This window comes from Telopea speciosissima, chromosome 10 (genome assembly GCF_018873765.1).
Source record: "Telopea speciosissima isolate NSW1024214 ecotype Mountain lineage chromosome 10, Tspe_v1, whole genome shotgun sequence".
Classification (NCBI taxonomy): domain Eukaryota; kingdom Viridiplantae; phylum Streptophyta; class Magnoliopsida; order Proteales; family Proteaceae; genus Telopea; species Telopea speciosissima.
Genome location: NC_057925.1, coordinates 26726104 through 26744752, shown reverse-complemented (window position 1 = coordinate 26744752; position 18649 = coordinate 26726104). Strand labels below are relative to the sequence as shown.

Below are 18649 nucleotides of genomic sequence, written 5' to 3'. Positions count from 1 at the left end.
CGTGTCTGGGAGTGTGGCCTATACTAGTACTCCCATGAGTCTATCTCTCTCCTCTCCAAGAAAAAATGGAAAATTGGAAAGGCAATAATATTTGTTAAACGTTGCTAGCCGCCGCACTGACTTGTCCCCTACGGCTCTCATTCTCCTACGTGTGTACGGTTTGGTAAGCCCTTACTATCAACTCCATAGCTGGACGTCTCCGCTAAGCACCTCTCTCCCAAGAAAATGAAAATTTACTAATACACTTATGGGGACCTTTCAACCAATATTACTTCTCCCGTCATCCATGTATTCTTTGTACTTTTTTAATAATAGATACATACCACCAAGTATTATATATACTCCATTCATTATTATATACCCTGTATCAAGTTGTATGGAATGTTTGCTTAAATCTATAAAAGTACCAATGTTTTGCATTGTTTTGCATTTATTTACCTTTTTTTTTTTGTCATGTAACACTTAGTAACAAATTTATTCAATCACTTCGAAATGTTTGTTGGATAAAAATTTAAAGGGGCATAACCAAACACAACTTCACACGTTGGCTATACTATCAACAAATAATTTGAATGTGTGGTTTAGTCACAACACACTACACTTTATAATATTTTGATGAAAAATATGCTATTTGGGGGGATAATGTACTAGGATTCATTCTGAGTGTGTAACATTTTGTCTCACCACAATGAAAAACAAAAACCCATGTTCACATATGAAAAACAAAAAAAAAAAAAAAAAAAGTGAAAAATTTGCTATTTTTGCTAATATATGGGAGAAAGTTCTCTGCCCGGGAGTGTGGCCTATGTCAGCATTCCCATGAGTTTATCTCTCTCCTCCCCATTTGAAAAGACACCTCTGCCCACTTGTTTTGAGAAGAGAGATAGACACATGGGAATGCTGGCGTAGGCCACACTCCCAGACAGAAAACTACTTCCCTATATATAATATGGGAGAAAGATCTCTGTCCGGGAGTATGCCCTATGCTAGCACTCCCATGAGTCTATCTCTTTCCTCCCTATATAAAAAGACATCTCTGTCCCCTTGTTTTAAGGAGGAGAGAGTTAGACAGATGGGAGTGCTGGCGTAGACCACATTCCTGTACAAAAAATTGCTTCCCGTATAATATATATAGAATTTATATATATGTTTACATAAAGTAATGGGCATTTTCGTCATTCTACCATATGTTGACATAAAGAATGCTAATTGAATCAGCAGCCTCTTTCCTCCCTTTGAAGCTATCCTTTGTTTATAAGGACCAGCAGCAACAGGAGAAAGAGAACAATTAATCATTCTAAAGCAAAAGCCAAGAAAAGAATTCCAAAGAGAAAGCGTGTTTCCCTAGAATCGGAGATGCAAACACAGAGGCTGCAGACTTGGGAGCAGCAACAGGCAGCAGCACAGATGCAACCGCAGGTTAAGAAGAACTCAGGAAACATCGGCAGTGAAAGTCCACCAAAGGAAGACAATAAGTATGATGAAGAAGATATGTCAAGATCTGCTGCTATCACAACGTTCAGAACAAAAGAAGAAGAGATTGAGAGGAAGAAGATGGAGGTGAAGGAGAAGGTTCAGGCACAATTGGGTCGTGTGGAAGAAGAGACCAAACGATTAGCAGAGATTAACGAAGTAAGTTGAAAATAATTCATCCTTATAACATCACCATGAAAGGCTATACACTATGTAGGATCTTGGAAACTTATCGCCCCCAGTATTGAGGGCGCTGCTGTGCGCATCGTGCGGTGCAACAGTGGCCATGTGTGCACTGCAGGCCTCATCATGCGCACATGACTGCTGCTGCGCCGCACGATGCGCACAGCAGCGTCCCAATATTGGGGGCGATAAAGAACCGTAGGATCTCATGATATGGGAATTTTAGCAACAAGATCTGATCACTAGCTACTAGCATGCATTTTAATGTTACAATTCTATTTCAAGAAATAATTATTAAACTAGTTCCTCTCAAACACCGAAGAATATTTTTTTTCTTTTACCAAAAAATATTTCTTGCGGTCTTTTTTGCTTGGATTCGGCTCCTTTCCAATTAGGGATCTTCTTTTACCGAAAAAAATTAGGGATCTTCCAATGAGCACCCAACATGCGACACCTGTACATTTAGAATCCAACGGCTAGGATAACACCTAACCTATTTCTCATTTGATGGGTTTATTTTCTTTGGCTGTTACCCGGTTCATAGCCAAAGAAACATAATCTAAAAGGGTATTTTTTTGAAAAATACTAAAACTTAGGAGGATATTTGTGAACCCAAAGGGGAAATGAGATATTCTATTTCTTAGCTGCAAGCCTGGGTAGCAGAAACATTCCTACAACCTGGGTAGCAGAAAAATTTTTCCCCAACTCATGGAAGGGTGAAACATGTCTCCACCGTCCCCATGTTCCCGGTCCAAACTCCTGAAAAATAGACATAATTAGAAATCCAATTAAAGCATGGTCTAAATGTACAATTTTGAACGCGGAACATATTCACTGATATTTTGTACCATAAGTTGTCAAGATTTGAAATCTAAACCTTTGCTACCTATAAACCCTAGAGGTCACAAAAGAAACTGTGTTAAGTTGTTACGGTCCGAAGTCTGAACTATGTAGGACCCACCCCTCATGGAGGGGTGAAATCTGTCCCCACCTGTCCCCAAGTGGGGACTGGTCCAAACTCCTAAAAATAGACATAATTAGTGTAAACAAAATATGAATCCCATGGATACAGTTCAAGTGTTACTTGAACGGAGATGGGAACGCAGTGGAAGAGATCTAGAACTAGTTTCTTGGTTACAAGAATCATAATTTGTAGGTATTCTTCTTGATATCTTGAAAGGTTTCTCCATGGAGAAGTCCACACCACAAAACCTTGAGAATTGATGGAATCCCAAGAGAATACACCAATAGCTTGGAGGACAAGATTGAGAGTGAGAGGCAGAGATAAATCTCATCACATATGGAATTAGGTTTGAGAATTGAAGGGTGAATATAATCAGCCACTCAAAGTGACTGACCTCCCCAGGTAGGTTGCGCCCTATGCGGTTACCCCATTGGTGGGCAGCCCAAACCGGGTTTAGATCAAGGTTGGATTTACAGCTCCTACTTGTCCACACAGGGCGTATTAACTCAATCATTCATATAATCATCTCTCATACGTGTAATTCTTCATATATGAAATGTGGCGTGCGACCTAATGAAATAGAACAAGGTAGGAGTGCTATATCAAGCTTCCATCTAACCAACATAGCATATAACTCAAATAATCTCGAAATACCCCAAACGATCCAATTACAACGGATTCAACACTCTTGATCACTCATGAAAAGTACTGATAACCCCTTGCTGTAATGTACTCATGACTATGTCGATCACAAATGCAACAAATTGCCTGGGCAATGAGTCACAAAACAAAAGTGTATTATTGAATGGTTTTTCCTAACCCTCACATGTCAATCCAATTATTCTCAACCGCTTCCCAGATAAGTCCCTCCAAACCGCATCATCCATGATCCTAAGGAGTCTGCTAAAATAGCGACATTAAGCGTCATCTTCATGACATGGTCTCAAGTAATAAGAGTATTATAGGACCAACTAGGTGGCTCATACAATGACGTAGCAGGGATTCATTCAGTCACTCCAACTTTCGGTCAGTACAAGCACATACAATATGATATGTGTGCTATAGCGCAACTCTCACTCGAATGGGCATGTCACTCATAAAATAAACGTCATACGAATCTAAGTCTAGTTGCTGAGGCAATCACCTAACTTGAGTTTCTAACATAGTCACCCTCATGGTTTCTATCTAAAATCTCACATCCGGCACAGGCTACACAGAAGTGTGGTATCTTCCATTTTCGACCAAATAAGGTCTCATCTCAATTCTAACTAAGGCGCAACTAAGCACAAATGTTTATAGGCTCATCTTGCTCGCTACATCCAAGCGCCAAGGCGAATCATTGTATTAATGTTCAGTGACACATTTATGGAAACTAACAACTGTGTACACACAATATCGCTCAAGCAAATATATCTCATATATATGTGAAAGAAGAGAGATACATATAAATGTCCAACTAAAGTGTCCAAAGTAAGAAAATACATATCAAACTCACCTCAGTCCTAAGTTCCTTACACGAACTAGGAAAACATCTCTAGCAATGGGCTTTGTCAAAGGATCAGCAACCATATTTCTAGTGGAGATATGTTTCAAGACCACTTCATCTTGTGCTACCATGTCCCGAATGTAGTGATAATGTATGTCTATGTGTTTGGCCTTCCCATGAAACTTGAGGTCCTTTATAAACGCCACGGCAGTTGTGTTGTCACAGTATATGAATACAACATCACATAAATGAGCGGAAACGTTGAGGTATTGCAAGAATCTACTAAGCTAAACGACCTCTTGAAAGGCTGTCAAGTATGCGACGTACTCTGACTCCATTGTAGATAGGGCGATACAAGTCTGCTTCTTGCTGAACCAAGAAACAACCCTGCCTCCTAGGACTAATGCATACCCTGAGGTAAATTTGCGCTCGTCTCTGTCACTAGCCCAATCAGCATCACTATATCCTCTTAGTCTCTAATCTGAAATCATTGAAGGTGAGCATGAGGTCTATAGTACCATGTAGGTATCGAAGGATCCGTTTCATAGCTTGCCAATGACCCAGCCATAGGTTCCTCTGATAACAGCTGACCATGGCAACTACAAAGCTTATGTCTGGACGGGTATATAACATCGTGTATATTAGATTGCCTACTACGACTATATCCTCTTAGTCTCAAAACTGAACCACTAAAAGTGAGCATGAGGTTTGTAGTACCATATAGGTATTGAATGATTCGTTTTATAGCTTGCCAATGACCCAGTCATGGGTTACTCTGATAACGTCTAACCATGGCAACTATGAAGCTTATGTCTAGACGTGTATACAACATCACGTACATCAGACTACCTACTGCGGCTGCATAAGGTACTTTGGACATTTAGTTTCTTTCTTCATCAATTTTAGGGCCTTGGTCTAGGCTTAATGTGCACACCTTGTCAATTGGAGTGTCTATGGGTTTTCAAGTATTTCATATGGAATCACTCAAGGAGTTTCTTTATCTAAGCCTCTTAAGACAAACCAATGAATTTCCTTGTGATCCCTTACAATCTTCACGCTCAACAAGAAGTTGGCCTCACTCATGTCCTTCATCTAAAAAGTAGAGAACAACCACTTCTTAGTGGGACAGTCATCTTAATGTCATTCCCACCCAATAGGTAGTCATCAACATATAATGATAGGATAAAGAAACCTGCCTTGGACCGTTTCACATACACACAATGGTTTTCTTATATCATGCCAAAACCAACATAGGTAATGACATGATGGAATCTAATGTACCATTGCTTAGATGATTGTTTAAGGCCATAGATGGAATGTTTGAATAGAAACTTTGCACCCTTGTCCCTTGACCTAAAAAACCATTGGTTGAGCCATAAAGATCTCCTTGTCCAATTCTCTATTAAGAAAAGTAGTTTTAACATCTATTTGGCAAAGTTCCATATCTTAATTTTCAATAATAGCTAGGACGAGGCAAATTGAGGACATCCTCACCATAGGGGAGAATATCTCTTCATTGTCTACTCCCTTTCTTTTGGTATATCCCTTCGTCACAAGTCGTGTAGTGTACTTGTCAATTGAACTGTCTGCCCTACGTTTGACTTTTAGGACTCACTTGTTTCCAATGGCTTTGTGCACCTAAGTGGAAGGTTAACTGACTCCCAGACTTGTTTCTTACTCATAGAACTTAATTCGTCTTTTATATTAGCTTGTCACATTTCCTTAGCTAGAGAGGAAAGTGCTTCTTTCATAAAAGCAAGCTCATTCTCAACCCTTGGAACACATATAAGAGCATTCCCCTCAATCTCAAAATGATGACGGGGAACGTGTCAACGTGTGCTTCTTCGCACAAATGAATCTTGAGTGTCTTGAGAGTGGTTGTGCACCGTCACTAAATGGTGTAGTCCCACTGGGCTGATGATCACTCTCTCCATCTCTGACGATTATAGGATGAGTTATTAATTCCCCACCCTCACCAAGAGTAGGTGAGAATGCTTTCATCAGCTTCCATCTCAAAGAGGTTAAGATTCCTGTTAGTGTTGCTAATGCTAGGGAAATTGGTCTTAAGAAAGTCCACATGGCATGACTTTGTCTCTATCATTCCTCCATCAAGGTGTTTACTTTACATAAAGTAGTCTTTTGAGCTATCAAAGTATCTAATAAAGATATGTTTTCTAGCTCTAGCGCCAAGTTTTCCAAACTTATGGGATGTACTGTGAACATAACCAACACATCCCCATGGTCGCATACATCCTAAGATAGGTATCACTCCTTTCCACAATTCATAGAGAGTGGAAGGAATTGATTATGATGGAAATCTATTAAGGATGTAGGCAGCAGTCAGAAGAGTGTCCCCATAAAAGGATATTAATTAAGAGGTTGGCTTGCTTCATCATCGACCTAACCATATATAAAAGTGTTCTATTCCTTCACTACCCTACACCATTTTGTCGCGGAGTGTAAGGGATGGTTAGTTGCCTGGTGATTCCCTTTTCCTCACACAGTTATTTAAACTGATCAAACAGATATTTGCGTCCCCAATTAGTTCGCAGAGTTTTAAATTCTTGCCTTGTTGATTCTCAACCTCTACTACAAAATGCTTGAATCAATCTAGTACTTCACAGCAATGAACGATCAAGTAGACATACCGTTTCGTGAATAATCGTCATTGAAAGTAAGGAAATAAAAAACACCATGGTGTGAGTTTACATTCATTGGTTTGCAGATGTCCAAATGGACAAATTGTAGGATTTGAGTTGCTCGGACTACCTTTCCAAAAGGCTTCCGATGGGCCTTCCCAACTAAACAAGGCTCACATGTAGGTAGGTTGACTTTAGCGAGTAGGCTAAGAAGGCCTTCTCTAGCTAACTTGACCATCCTATCAAGACCTATGTGTCATAGTCTAGCATGCTAAGTGATTGATTCACAATCATTATCAGTATTAATCACAAGAGATAAAGAAGAAACATCATGATTTACTAAATCTAATTTAATAAAACCATTCTCAAGCAAACATTGTCCAAATAAACTACCATTGGAACGTATTTTCATCAAACTACTGTCAAAATAAAATGTATATCCTAAAACTAAAGTGTTGAAACTAAAAGTAGATTATGTTGAACTTCTAATGCATATAGTACATCATGAAGAGGTAAGGTGTGCCCCATGTACAAGGAGAGCTGATAGGTACAAACTCCTCATATTGCTTCACTCATGCCATTTCCCACATAGATATTCAGGGCACCATCTGGGACTTTTCGATAATCTACAAATCCCCCTCGATCTCGAGCTATGTGTTTTGTTGCTCCTATATCCACAATCCAATCAGACTGTTTGTGGGCAATCAAAATATGAGTACACACTAAGGCACAACGAGAATGGGATAGAGATGGTACCTTCTTCAGTTCAGTGCAGTCCAAGCTTCTGGCAGTTGTAGCACTTTACTTTGGATATATGTTTCTTTCTGCCATTCTTGTCATGTTTGTGCTTGGCGGTTTTGCCTTCAGTTGGTGCCTGGTTCTTAGCCCCACCCTGATTTCTTGACTTGTCCCTGTCTCTTGCATTTAGACCCAGATGTCTTGCACTGTCCCATTTGGGTGACAACGACGGTTACTTGGTTCACCTCTTGGTGTTCCCCTTCCAGCTCCACATGTTGAGAGATATCAACAAAATTTTGATACCATTGTTATATGTAAAATTGAGCTCTATTAGGCCCCATGAATCAGGTAGTGTTCTTATAACGGTTTGAACCTGTTGTTCACCAATACGTTTACACCCAGTATCTTCCAATTTTCTAATCATGTCTTTCACAACCCTAAGGTGTTCAGTCATGGGGTGCTTGGGGTCCTTACGAAACATCTCAAACTTCAAGGTCATGGCCCTCAACCTTGTAGTTGATGTACCTCCGTAGGCTATCTTCAGCTCTATCACCATGAGAAAGAGAAAAAGAAAACATGATTACCAAATAAAAGATAATTATACTCATACTGGAGCCCCTATTTTTCTCTTTCTTTCCATTCCCTCTTTTCTGTAAGCAACTCTTTTCCTCCTTTCTATTTTGTCCCCCTCACAGTTTTATTTATAGATATAGATATAGATATGTGGAAAAGTGACTCTGAGCCTATGAAGTTTCCTATGCCCTCTCACATATGGATTTTGTATTATTTTTCTAACTTAATAATTGAATAAAAGACATTTTGTGAGAAGGTATAGAAAATGTTGTAGGTCCAGTGAACCCTTTCCTCATATATAAGTTTTTTGGATTGTCCATAAAATTTGGTTACATGGAAAAATGTTATCGCAATTCCTATAGTTGGATAAGTCACTTGTCAAATTTCAGACTCAAATTCAACCATATACTCTCTTGAGTAGTGTTATGCATCCCCCATGTATGTCCACGCATGTCTACAGTATTCTGACCAACATTGTGCATTCTCCATAGACCTGGATTTTCCTAGCTCCATTGCTCCACTTGACAAGTCCTTTTGGCTGAAACTTGACATATGAGCAGGGTACATAGTGGCCCACAATTTGAGCCCCATCTGATATCCACTTGGCAGATTATTGTACCGACCATCTATATATATATATATCTTAGCAGAAGCGCCACTAGCATATGGGTCGACACACATGCAAATGCAGCCAGAAGAAGGTGCAATAAGGTGCCCATATTACATAGTTGCTTTGTATCCACTGCTGCAATAATTGCATAACAATAAGAGTAGTTCCAATACCTAACTCCTACTTAATTGCAATTAAATTGTATCAAATCAACTTAGAAGTTGGGATAATTCAATACATTGGATTTCTTTGCTCAAAACAAAAACAATATCAATAGGAGCTTGAAGCATTGGCGGATCCAACGAGGAAAGAAGTTGCTTCAATACGTAAAAAGATTGATGCAATAAATCGAGAGTTGAAACCCTTGGGACAGAGCTGCCAAAAGAAGGTGACTTTCATTCTTGCAACAACATTTTTTTAGTGTGTGCCTGAAAAATAATTCAATTTATTAAAGTGTGATTTTTGATTGGTTACAGGAGAAAGAATACAAAGAGGCACTTGAGGCTTTCAATGAAAAGAACGCGGAGAAAGCTCAACTAACTACAAAGCTAATGGAGGTGAATATAGTAGCTGTCCTAATAAATAAATAATATTATTCTTCGACAATTTCTACACACATGTATCTGAAACCATCTTGTTTTTCTTCTATTTTCCTTGTATGATCCTGTGACTAGATGGTAAGTGAAAGTGAGAGACTGAGGATGAAGAAGCTTGAGGAGCTGAGCAAAAATATTGATACCTTGCAATGAGAAATGATCATCTTTATTCTGAATTAGAGGCTTGCATGCTGTATTTTGGATGACCTTACCACTCTTTATATGGGTTTTCTAATTTGATTTGATGTATTGTAATGTTTCTCTTTCTATGTACCATTTGTTTTTGATGAGGGGTTCTACTCATTTAGGAAAGAAACACCCCCTAAAGAGGTTTGTAACTAATTAAGAACATTTAATCTGCTTTTCATTATTCTTGTAATTAATTGCAGAATAAGATGTTATATAGTCTCATTTCATTCAAAATTTGCATCATTGAGTTAATTTGTGAACTGGAGCAAATGCTCTAATTGTCTTAATTAAGTTTCTGTGGTTGCATCTTTAGTCAGATTGATGCCACTTAACTTTGTGGTTTGATCTTGTAAAATGGACTTGGGCCTTGGGCCTGGTCCATGCGCGCCCACAAGGGGTTAACTCTCTCCTCCCCCCCTCTTGTGTTTGATTCCTCGTGTGAGTCTAATAAGAGGGGGGAGGGGCTTAAGGTTTTGGTTATATATAGAGGTGTTGGATTTATGTGTCCATCAAACCCGGTTTGTTCCAGTTTGGTCTGGTTTACTTTGTATTGAATAGTTTATACATTTTAGTTTAATATTATCACATGCGATATAAACTTTTTGAGCATTATGTGTCTATAAGTTTTACTTAAAACGGTAGTCACGACTAGGGTTTGGGCTGGGCACCCTTATCATATGGTCGTCGCATTAGGTATGCCTAGACATGTTGATGTTAGGATAGGAATGTGAGTGCACATTATGATGTGCATTGGCGAAGAATCTACTTTGTCGATTCCCTCATGTATTACTGCCAGTTGTAGGATGGGATAGACATGTGTCACTAAGACCCTGTACCTGAAAGGACATTGTCACTGCGAAATGTGATCGCATTCTTTGGATCATCAATGACTGAGATTCAAGAGAGTCAAATCCGGTGTTCTGGGAACGCGCAAATATTTTGTGAGTGAGAGAGTTACTCAACATGGTCACCACTGCCCTATTGGGGAACATCAAGATAGAGATTGTCTGTGGATGGTCAGATCGAAATTTGGATCTAGTGCATTTTTGTTATGCCCCCATCCCGATGTAAGATGTTTTGCCACATAGGGGGTGATTGGGACAACACACATCATCCCAATACCTACTAGGATCACAGATAGAGTGTCCCGAGCCACAGTCCACCCTGTCATCAATCGTGATAACAACAAGGAACGTACCCAAATGGAATAAGTCGTTCCAAATTACAAAGTTAGCGGAAGCAAAATTAAATCAAACATGTGACATGATAGAGCATCGGTTCTCTAATGATAACACATAGTACAATTTCCATAAATGTAACCATTCAATCTCTCCTATAATTAAATATATAATTTATACATGATTGTGGATGAATACAGAAATTAAATAATAAATAATTGCCACTAGGGCACCATTCTTGGGTGTACATCTACATCCAAGCCACAACCATTGGCTCCACCTGATTCGCATCCAACGGTGTTCGTCAAGAGGTTACTTGCATATCAGCTAAAAAGGGGTTGCGCAACGGGGTTAGCTACACCAGCTAGTGAGGAAGCAAAGGGGAATGCACAAGCATACATACAAATAATTTCAAGCAGAATGAAGCATGCTAATGTTAGATTCATTTTTCACCTAGCACACAAATTCTATCGGTCAAGTGTATGCTACTGTGATAACTCGGGAGACACTTAGGGTCACTTAACTTATCGCCTCAGTGAAACCTCAATTATCACATGGGAGCCTACGCTGATAGAAACCATCCGGTCACCTAGTGACAGACCCCGATAGCCATCACTATCCTTGTCCTGGTCTCTCCCACCTCCACAGACCATAGGTGCTCAGACTATCCAACACATAAACCCCTGTTGGCAAAGGTCGTAGCATAAGAGAGCAAGCATCCTAGCCACAGATATACTATATGCAAGTCCTATCATCTCGAGAGGTATTCCGGGTGCATCAACGTCCCATTTCATCTAGTACCCGGGTACCAGCATGACATGACACATACAGATCAGGATGGCATATAACAGATTTCATAATTAAATAAATTGGGATTCTGATACCGGCACACCCGACACAGTAGTCCGATACAATGATGAGAATATTATCACATTCATAACAGTTCACATTTGAGATAAATAATGCTTTGCGCACAATGCTTATATTTATATAATAGCATGCTTAAGGTTGTATAATATATATTCAAACCCAATAAAGTCACCCAGAACCCACTCACTGAACATGGGTGTCACCCGGCGTGGTTGACATGAATCTCTCACTGGTGCATCAGCTATCCATCAAGTTGGATAGCCTAAACATACAAAAGCAATCATGAAAGCATGTATAGAAGGGTCCCATGCATGGCCCCCAAGGTTCAAATCAAGTTGCAACCAAGACAGCATGAGCGGACTCATGGACGGAAGCAGCAGGGTGAGTCCGTCCTTGACTCCGTTTAGGCTAAAAGGTGAAAACACAAGGAGCGAATCCACAGACGAAACATCTTACTTGGATCCGTTCATGCATCCGTTCAATTTTTGAGACACACCTGAGAGCGAGCAGACCCACAGGCGGTTGCGCCATCTTCATTCGCCCCTGCATCCATTCGATCCCTGAGACATACTCGAGAGTGAACTAACCCACGGGTGGATGCAACAGACTTGAGTCCGTTCCATCATCCGTTCAGGTCAAATCACAGGGAATACTCTGGGTGGACTGACGGAAAGTACCATGATTAGTGGATCCGGTCGTGTGTCCGCTAGTAATTTTTTCTGAGATTTCAAAGGGCTTCTTCTCCAACTTGAAGCTTGGAGTGCACCCAGCTCTCAGAGACATGGGAGGGGTGTCTAAGTCTTCCTAGGGTCACTAGGACCTAGGCTTACCCCATGGATTCAAGATCACATAAGGGTTTGGTCTCAATTGGTCCAAGGGTTGGGTTTCAAGGTTCAAAACCAAAGGTTCACCAACAATGGTTGTAATGCAGCACTTAGGAATCATTTATAGAGCTAGGTCAGCACCATTAGAGCTCCAAATTAGGGCCAAGCATCACCTTGAGTCCCAAATGAAACCCTAGGTTAGCTCAAGCTCAAGGGATCAACAAAAAATGGAAATGAGAATGGAGAAGTACCAAGCTTGAGGTCTTACCTTGGTGGGAGGAGCTCCAATTCCAGCCCTAGCCAGCCTTGAAGAACCACCTCCTCTTCCTCCCAACCATCCTCTCCATCTCTTCTCCTTCACCTTTTTCTTCTCCCTTTGTCCGGACAGCAAGAGGAGGAGATGTGGGGCAGCCAACCATCTTGGCATGGCCTCCATCTTCACTTCCCCTCTCATTCCTCTCCTACTTCTACTTCTTCTTCCTTCCTTCCTCCTCCTTCTTCTCTTGTCTCTTCTCCTTCATGGTTTGCTTGGGAGGGGGAGAGATAAGGGAATAAGGGTTTAGGTTAGTCTTTTAAGGGGTAAAAGGGCCTTAGGTCATGTTTGGTTAGGTATCCCCCAAACACAATTAACCCCTTAGGTCTTAAATGGGTTTTAGTTGGGGTCTTAGGGCATGTTTGGTCTATGTCATAACCATTAGGTCCATTTAGTTAGTTAGGTCATGTTTGGGTTGGGTCCAAGTCTCATTAAACCTATTAGCCCTTAGGCCTTGTTTGGTTTAAGTTAAATAGTAAAACTCATTATTTTATTTAAGTCCAGTCTTGTGGGCCCACTTTCGTGGCCCATTCAACCAATTAATGGTAAGGGTGGAGGTCCACATGGTCCAAGGGTCTAATTATGGTGTCCGAGACACGGGGATGTGGGTCCCATAGGAAAATAATGCAAAAGGGCAGGTAATAGCATGGGCGGATCTTCGAGTGGATTCAGTTCGAGTGAGTCCGTTCATGGCTCCGATGCTACTGTCAGGGCCCAAACTTCAAGAAAAGTTGTGGGGCTTTGACCCGTACTTTCAGGACTTCAAGGGGACACTTATAATAATATATGGGGTTCAAGGTCATTAATGTTGACCATTGCCACCATGGCATTACCCTTTGGTAAAGGTTTGAATTACCCCAGGGCAATTGGGTATATTTCGGGTGCAGGTGTAACATCCCCCCAACCTTATTTAAAATTTTGTCCCAGAAATTTGAGGCAACTAGGGTCTCAACGGGTGAGGACTGTTGAATAACAACACCTTTGGTCACCCACAACTTAGACTAAGTCAAGGGTTCAATCAAGGTGGGGCAGTGCTTACATAGCACGACAAGTAAGGTTTCACCAATTTTTTTCCTTATAGGGTCACATTACCACAGGGGGTGTGGTTCACAATAACCCTAGGTTCCATTGGGTTAAGGGTCGGTGGTTACGGCACTTTAGAGGTAACATAAGGCCTCACACGCTTAACTAAGCCACAAGGAACAGAAGGTTCCCTAGATCTTTCAGATCAGGTGATACCATTTTGTGCCTTCACTACTCTAGTCATTCTTGGGTTACAAGACTTAACCTTTATAGTCCCCAACACAGGGTTTAAATTCTGAATGCTTTTACTTTGGGTCATCTCATTACCTAATCCAACTTTAGAATGATTTGGAATATTGATGGAATCTCCTATTGTTCACTCTCGGTACGGAGGGAACGCATTTGGTGACCCATTACTCCATTCATATCTGTTGTTGGAGAAGGTCTTGTTACATCCTTCAGCTTCAGCTTTCACAATCTTATAAACCTACTTCTCGGTCATTCCACATGGGAAAGTCCATATTAGTCCTCTTTCGAGAACCAAACAACCTCTACTAGTCTAGGTTTAAGTCAATTTCCTTAAGTAGGTTCCAACAACTAACCTATCCAGTCATTGTTAAATTCATTGCCCATTGACCCACAATCAACTTGATCAAGGTTGGGGCTCAACCTAGCTTAACATAGTAAGGTCAAGGTAAGGTCACATTTGTAGTGCTAGAGAAATTAGTTTAGTCACACATTAGGGTTTAAAGGATATATTTACCTAATTTTGTTTTCAATCCACACATATACATAGGTATAATTTAATAATTACATTCATATCCCTATGGACATATCTGTAACTTAGGTCAATCTATAAGAATAAAGAGTTCTTAGATATGGTATACTAGGTCTTTTTGAAAGCCAAATCACGACTTAGGACTCTCTCTATGAGTCTACACAAGGTTTGGATACACCAAGTAAAGTTCAAATAGAGTTGTCGTTAGTCCGTGAGGTGTCATGAATGACCTCTACTCAAAGTCTCTATTGATCATTCAAACTAAATCATTTGAAACCAGCCTATTAATTCCTCTTTCTTATTATCTAACCACAAGTTTAGATTCTATACACCCCATTAAGGGTTTCTACCCATATAGGTCTAGGCTTAGGTTTCCCTATCCCTAAGGTCTTACATCACTAAATTCACGGAAGTTAAGGATTTTCATCCTCAAGGATAACTCTTCTCCTTTTATGTAAGAGGGGAGTCACAGCGGGTACTAATGCCTATCATTTCTTATTGCTGACCTGGCTGATGTAGGCCCAAGAATGTAGACACCATAGTTTACATTCAAAGCAAGCAATAATTGTGCATGGGCCAAGCAACATGGGCATCCAATCTAGTGTAAAGGCACACAATCATCACATATAGGTGTGGTCAAAAGGTCTAAAAAATCTGGGCTCAAAATCCTAAAATAAATCGTGCGGACTCACAGGCGGTATCAGTACTCTGGGTCCGTTTGTGGCTCCTCCGCAAAATAGGCAGAGCGGACTAATGGGAGGATGCAGAACGTGAATCCATTCGTTCATCCTTTCTTAGAAGATTTAAATTTATAAAAATATCGAGGCGATCGGGTCTTCGAGCGGACTCATGGAAATGAATCCGTTCATTGATCCGCATAGTTTTAAGAATGAAGATTTCAAGTTTTAAGCGGGACGGATTCACGAGCGGAGTCATGATAAGTGGATTCGTTCGTTTGTCTATTCCCAGAATCTGGACAAAATAGAGCCGCGAGTTTTAAAACTCACTTTTGGCTCCAAAGAGGAACATAATCGTAGGAGAGAAAGGCTCTACAGGGACTTCCGTTCAAGCCTCCCTTGCACTCCTTTGGTGGTTTTTGGTGATTTCAAGCCTTAAAGTTCATCTCTCACTTGTTCAAGGTATGGTTCTCTCCCTATTTCTCCCTTCCATTATCTTTTCTTTCCATTTGTAGGGTTTGGAATGGTGTCTCTTCATCTTCCTTTCCCTTTTTCTTGGATTTGGGATGAACATCCTAAGTTTATGATCATGCTTTAATTTTTAATTGTGTTTCCATGGCCATGTACACCAAGACCATGCCAAAACCGATTGGGACTAGGGTTTTTGGGGTAAATCAAACCCTATTTGATCAATGGCACTAAGTTAGGGATACCTTTGTGTGACTATTGCATCTTTTATAAATTTTAAAAGTCTTTACAAGCATTTTAGAGTTTGTTTGTCTCATTTGCCATGCCTAGTTGATTTGCTTGGATTATTTCTAGGTTTTGGTTGGGTAATTTCTTCAATTCTTCTATGCTTTGGGAAAACTCTTCAAGTTCAAGTTTAATTCTTTGTATGCCATAAAATCTCATAGAAAATTATTCCATTGTCATATCCTCAAGCATATTCTCTTGCTTATATGGTTGTTGATAAAATCCTTAGAATCTATCCTCTTTTCCTCAAATAAATCTTTCCTTTGATGTATCCTCACACGCATTTCTTATTTATAGGGTTATTTGCACAATCCTTGGCCTTTATCCCCTTTTTCTTTCAATAATAATTCTTGGCTCTTGTTGGGGTAGTTCTCTCAATTTCTTACTTGTTTGGTATTGATTGGGAAGTAAAATAGTCAAAAGCACATATATTGTTTATATTGATCTCATTCTTCACATACAAACACTAGGGATCTCATATGTGCATTTGCCTTGTCTCTTTTCCTTCACTTTAGGCATATCTTCAATGGTTTCCATGTTCTATATAATATTATTTACATATATATATATATATATATTTGATCTTCTCATCATGTATAGCCTTCTCATCAAACCATTTCCATATCCTTCTCCTCTGCGCGTAAAAGCGCATGTGGACACGTTCTCCGACGTTGTTTTGAGATTTAGGGAACGCTGCCCTCGTTTGTGCCCCGAGGGATGAGGATGAGCCAGCCTCAATGAGTGAGGCACTCTCTTCTCCAGCTAAGGAAATGTGGCAAGCTGCTATGGAAGATGAGTTAAGTTCTATGAGTAAGAACCAAGTCTGGGAGTTAGTTGATCTTCCACTTGGGCGCAAGGCCATCGAGAACAAGTGGGTTCTGAAGGTCAAGCGAAAGACAGATGGATCAATTGACAAGTATAAGACACGTCTTGTGGCGAAGGGATATACCCAAAAGGAGGGTATAGACTATAATGAGACGTTCTCCCCTGTGGTGAGAATGGCCTCAATACGCCTCATTCTAGCCATTGTCGCAAAGTTGGATTTGGAACTCTACCAAATGAACGTTAAAACTGCTTTTCTCAATTGAGAACTGGACGAGGAGATCTTTATGGCTTAGCCTATGGGCTTTGAAAAGAAGGGACATGAGCGCAAAGTATGCCATCTCAAACGTTCCATCTATGGCCTTAAGCAATCGTCCAGGCAGTGGTACATTGGATTTCACCATGCCATTACCACTGCGGGTTTTGACATGATTGAAGAGAACTACTGTGTGTATGTTAAATGGTCCAAGGCAGGGTTTCTCATCCTATCATTGTATGTTGACGACATCTTGTTGGTTGGGAATGACATTGAAATGATTGTCGCCACTAAAGAGTGGCTATCCTCCACTTTTGAGATGAAGGACATGGGTGAAGCCAACTTTGTGTTGGGCATGAAGACTGTAAGGGATTGCACTAGGAGACTTCTTAGTTTGTTTCAAGAGAGTTACATAAAGAAAGTCCTGGAGTGGTTCCATATGAGTAACTCGAAACCCATTGACACTCCAATGGACAAGGCATGCACTTTGAGCCTAGACCAATGCCCTAAGAGTGATGAAGAGAGAAACCAAATGTCTAAAATACCCTATGCAGTGGCAATAGGCAGTCTGATATATGCGATGATGGGCACGTGTCCAGATATTTGCTTTGCCGTTGGCATGGTGAGCCGTTACCAGAGTATACTAGGGCTAGTTCATTGGCAGGCAATAAAGAGGATACTTCGATACCTATGTGGCATTGCAGACCTCTCGCTCACCTTTGGTGGTTCAGACTTGAGACTGAGAGGGTACAGTGATGCTGATTGGGCTAGTGATAGAGATGAGTGCAAGTCCACTTTGGGGTATACGTTTGTCTTGGGAGCCGGGGTTGTCACTTGGAGTAGCAAGAACCAGACCTGCATCGCACTGTCCACGATGGAGTCGGAGTACGTCGCATGTTCGATAGTAGTACAAGAGGCCGTTTGGCTCAGGAGGTTCTTACAGAGACTTAGCATTTTTGCTCACTTAGACGACGCTGTGCTTATACACTATGATAGAACGACAGCGCTTGCATTTGCGAAGGACCCCAAGTTCCATGGTAAAGCCAAACACATTGACATACGGTATCACTACATTTAAGACATGGTAGCATGAGTTGAAGTGGTTCTGCAGTATATCTTCACTGGAAATCTATTGGCTTATCCATTGACTACGCCCAATGCCAGAGATGTTTTCCTAGTTCACGTTAGGAACTTGGGACTCAGGCGGATCTGATATGTATTTGCTTTGAGAACACTTTGTTTGTGATGGACATTTATCTATATTTCTCTTACATTTATTCATGAGCATATATTTGTTTGAGTAATCTTGTGTGTATACATTCATTGTTTGTAAAGAGGTCACCAGGCATAGAATCGACCCACTCACACGGGTGATTCACCTTGGCGCTGGGGTGTAGTGAGCGAGATGATCCCATGAGCATGTGTGCTCTATGGCACCTTAGTTAGAGCTAAGATAAGACCTTTACTTGGTCCAACTTGGAAGATACCACACTTCTAAGTAGTCTGTTGGAAGCCAGATGTGAGGTTCTAGGCAGAAACCATGAGGGTGACTGTGCTAGAAACTCAGGTTAGACGCTTAGAGAAGCGACTAGACTAAGATCTATATGACGTTTATTTATTGCGAGTGACATGCCCACCCTAGTGGGAGTTATGCCATAGCATGCACATCATACTGCATGTGCTCATGATGACTGATTGTGAGAG

The 18649-nt window shown here is 40.6% G+C and overlaps 1 protein-coding gene across 2 annotated transcripts; it reads left to right on the top strand.

Moving 5' to 3' along the window:
- The first annotated feature begins 1305 nt into the window (after positions 1-1305).
- LOC122642721 lies at positions 1306-9670 on the top strand. 2 transcript variants are annotated; one of them, XM_043836289.1, is made up of 5 exons: positions 1306-1632; positions 8944-9054; positions 9143-9232; positions 9341-9448; positions 9488-9670. In XM_043836289.1, the coding sequence occupies exons 1-4, from the start codon at positions 1357-1359 to the stop codon at positions 9413-9415; spliced, it is 552 nt and encodes a 183-aa protein (XP_043692224.1). In that variant the 5' UTR covers positions 1306-1356; the 3' UTR covers positions 9416-9448; positions 9488-9670. The 2 variants fall into 2 exon arrangements, with proteins under 2 accessions (XP_043692224.1, XP_043692225.1); XM_043836290.1 differs by having other exon boundaries at positions 1311-1632; positions 9143-9223.
- Positions 9671-18649: the final 8979 nt, after the last annotated feature.

Coding starts and splice junctions, on each gene's coding strand:
- LOC122642721 (XM_043836289.1), top strand. CDS start 1,357: ATGCAAACACAGAGGCTGCAGACTTGGGAGCAGCAACAGGCAGCAGCA. Junction 1,633..8,943: donor GATTAGCAGAGATTAACGAA/GTAAGTTGAAAA, acceptor CAATATCAATAG/GAGCTTGAAGCATTGGCGGA. Junction 9,233..9,340: donor AGCTAATGGAGGTGAATATA/GTAGCTGTCCTA, acceptor TCCTGTGACTAG/ATGGTAAGTGAAAGTGAGAG.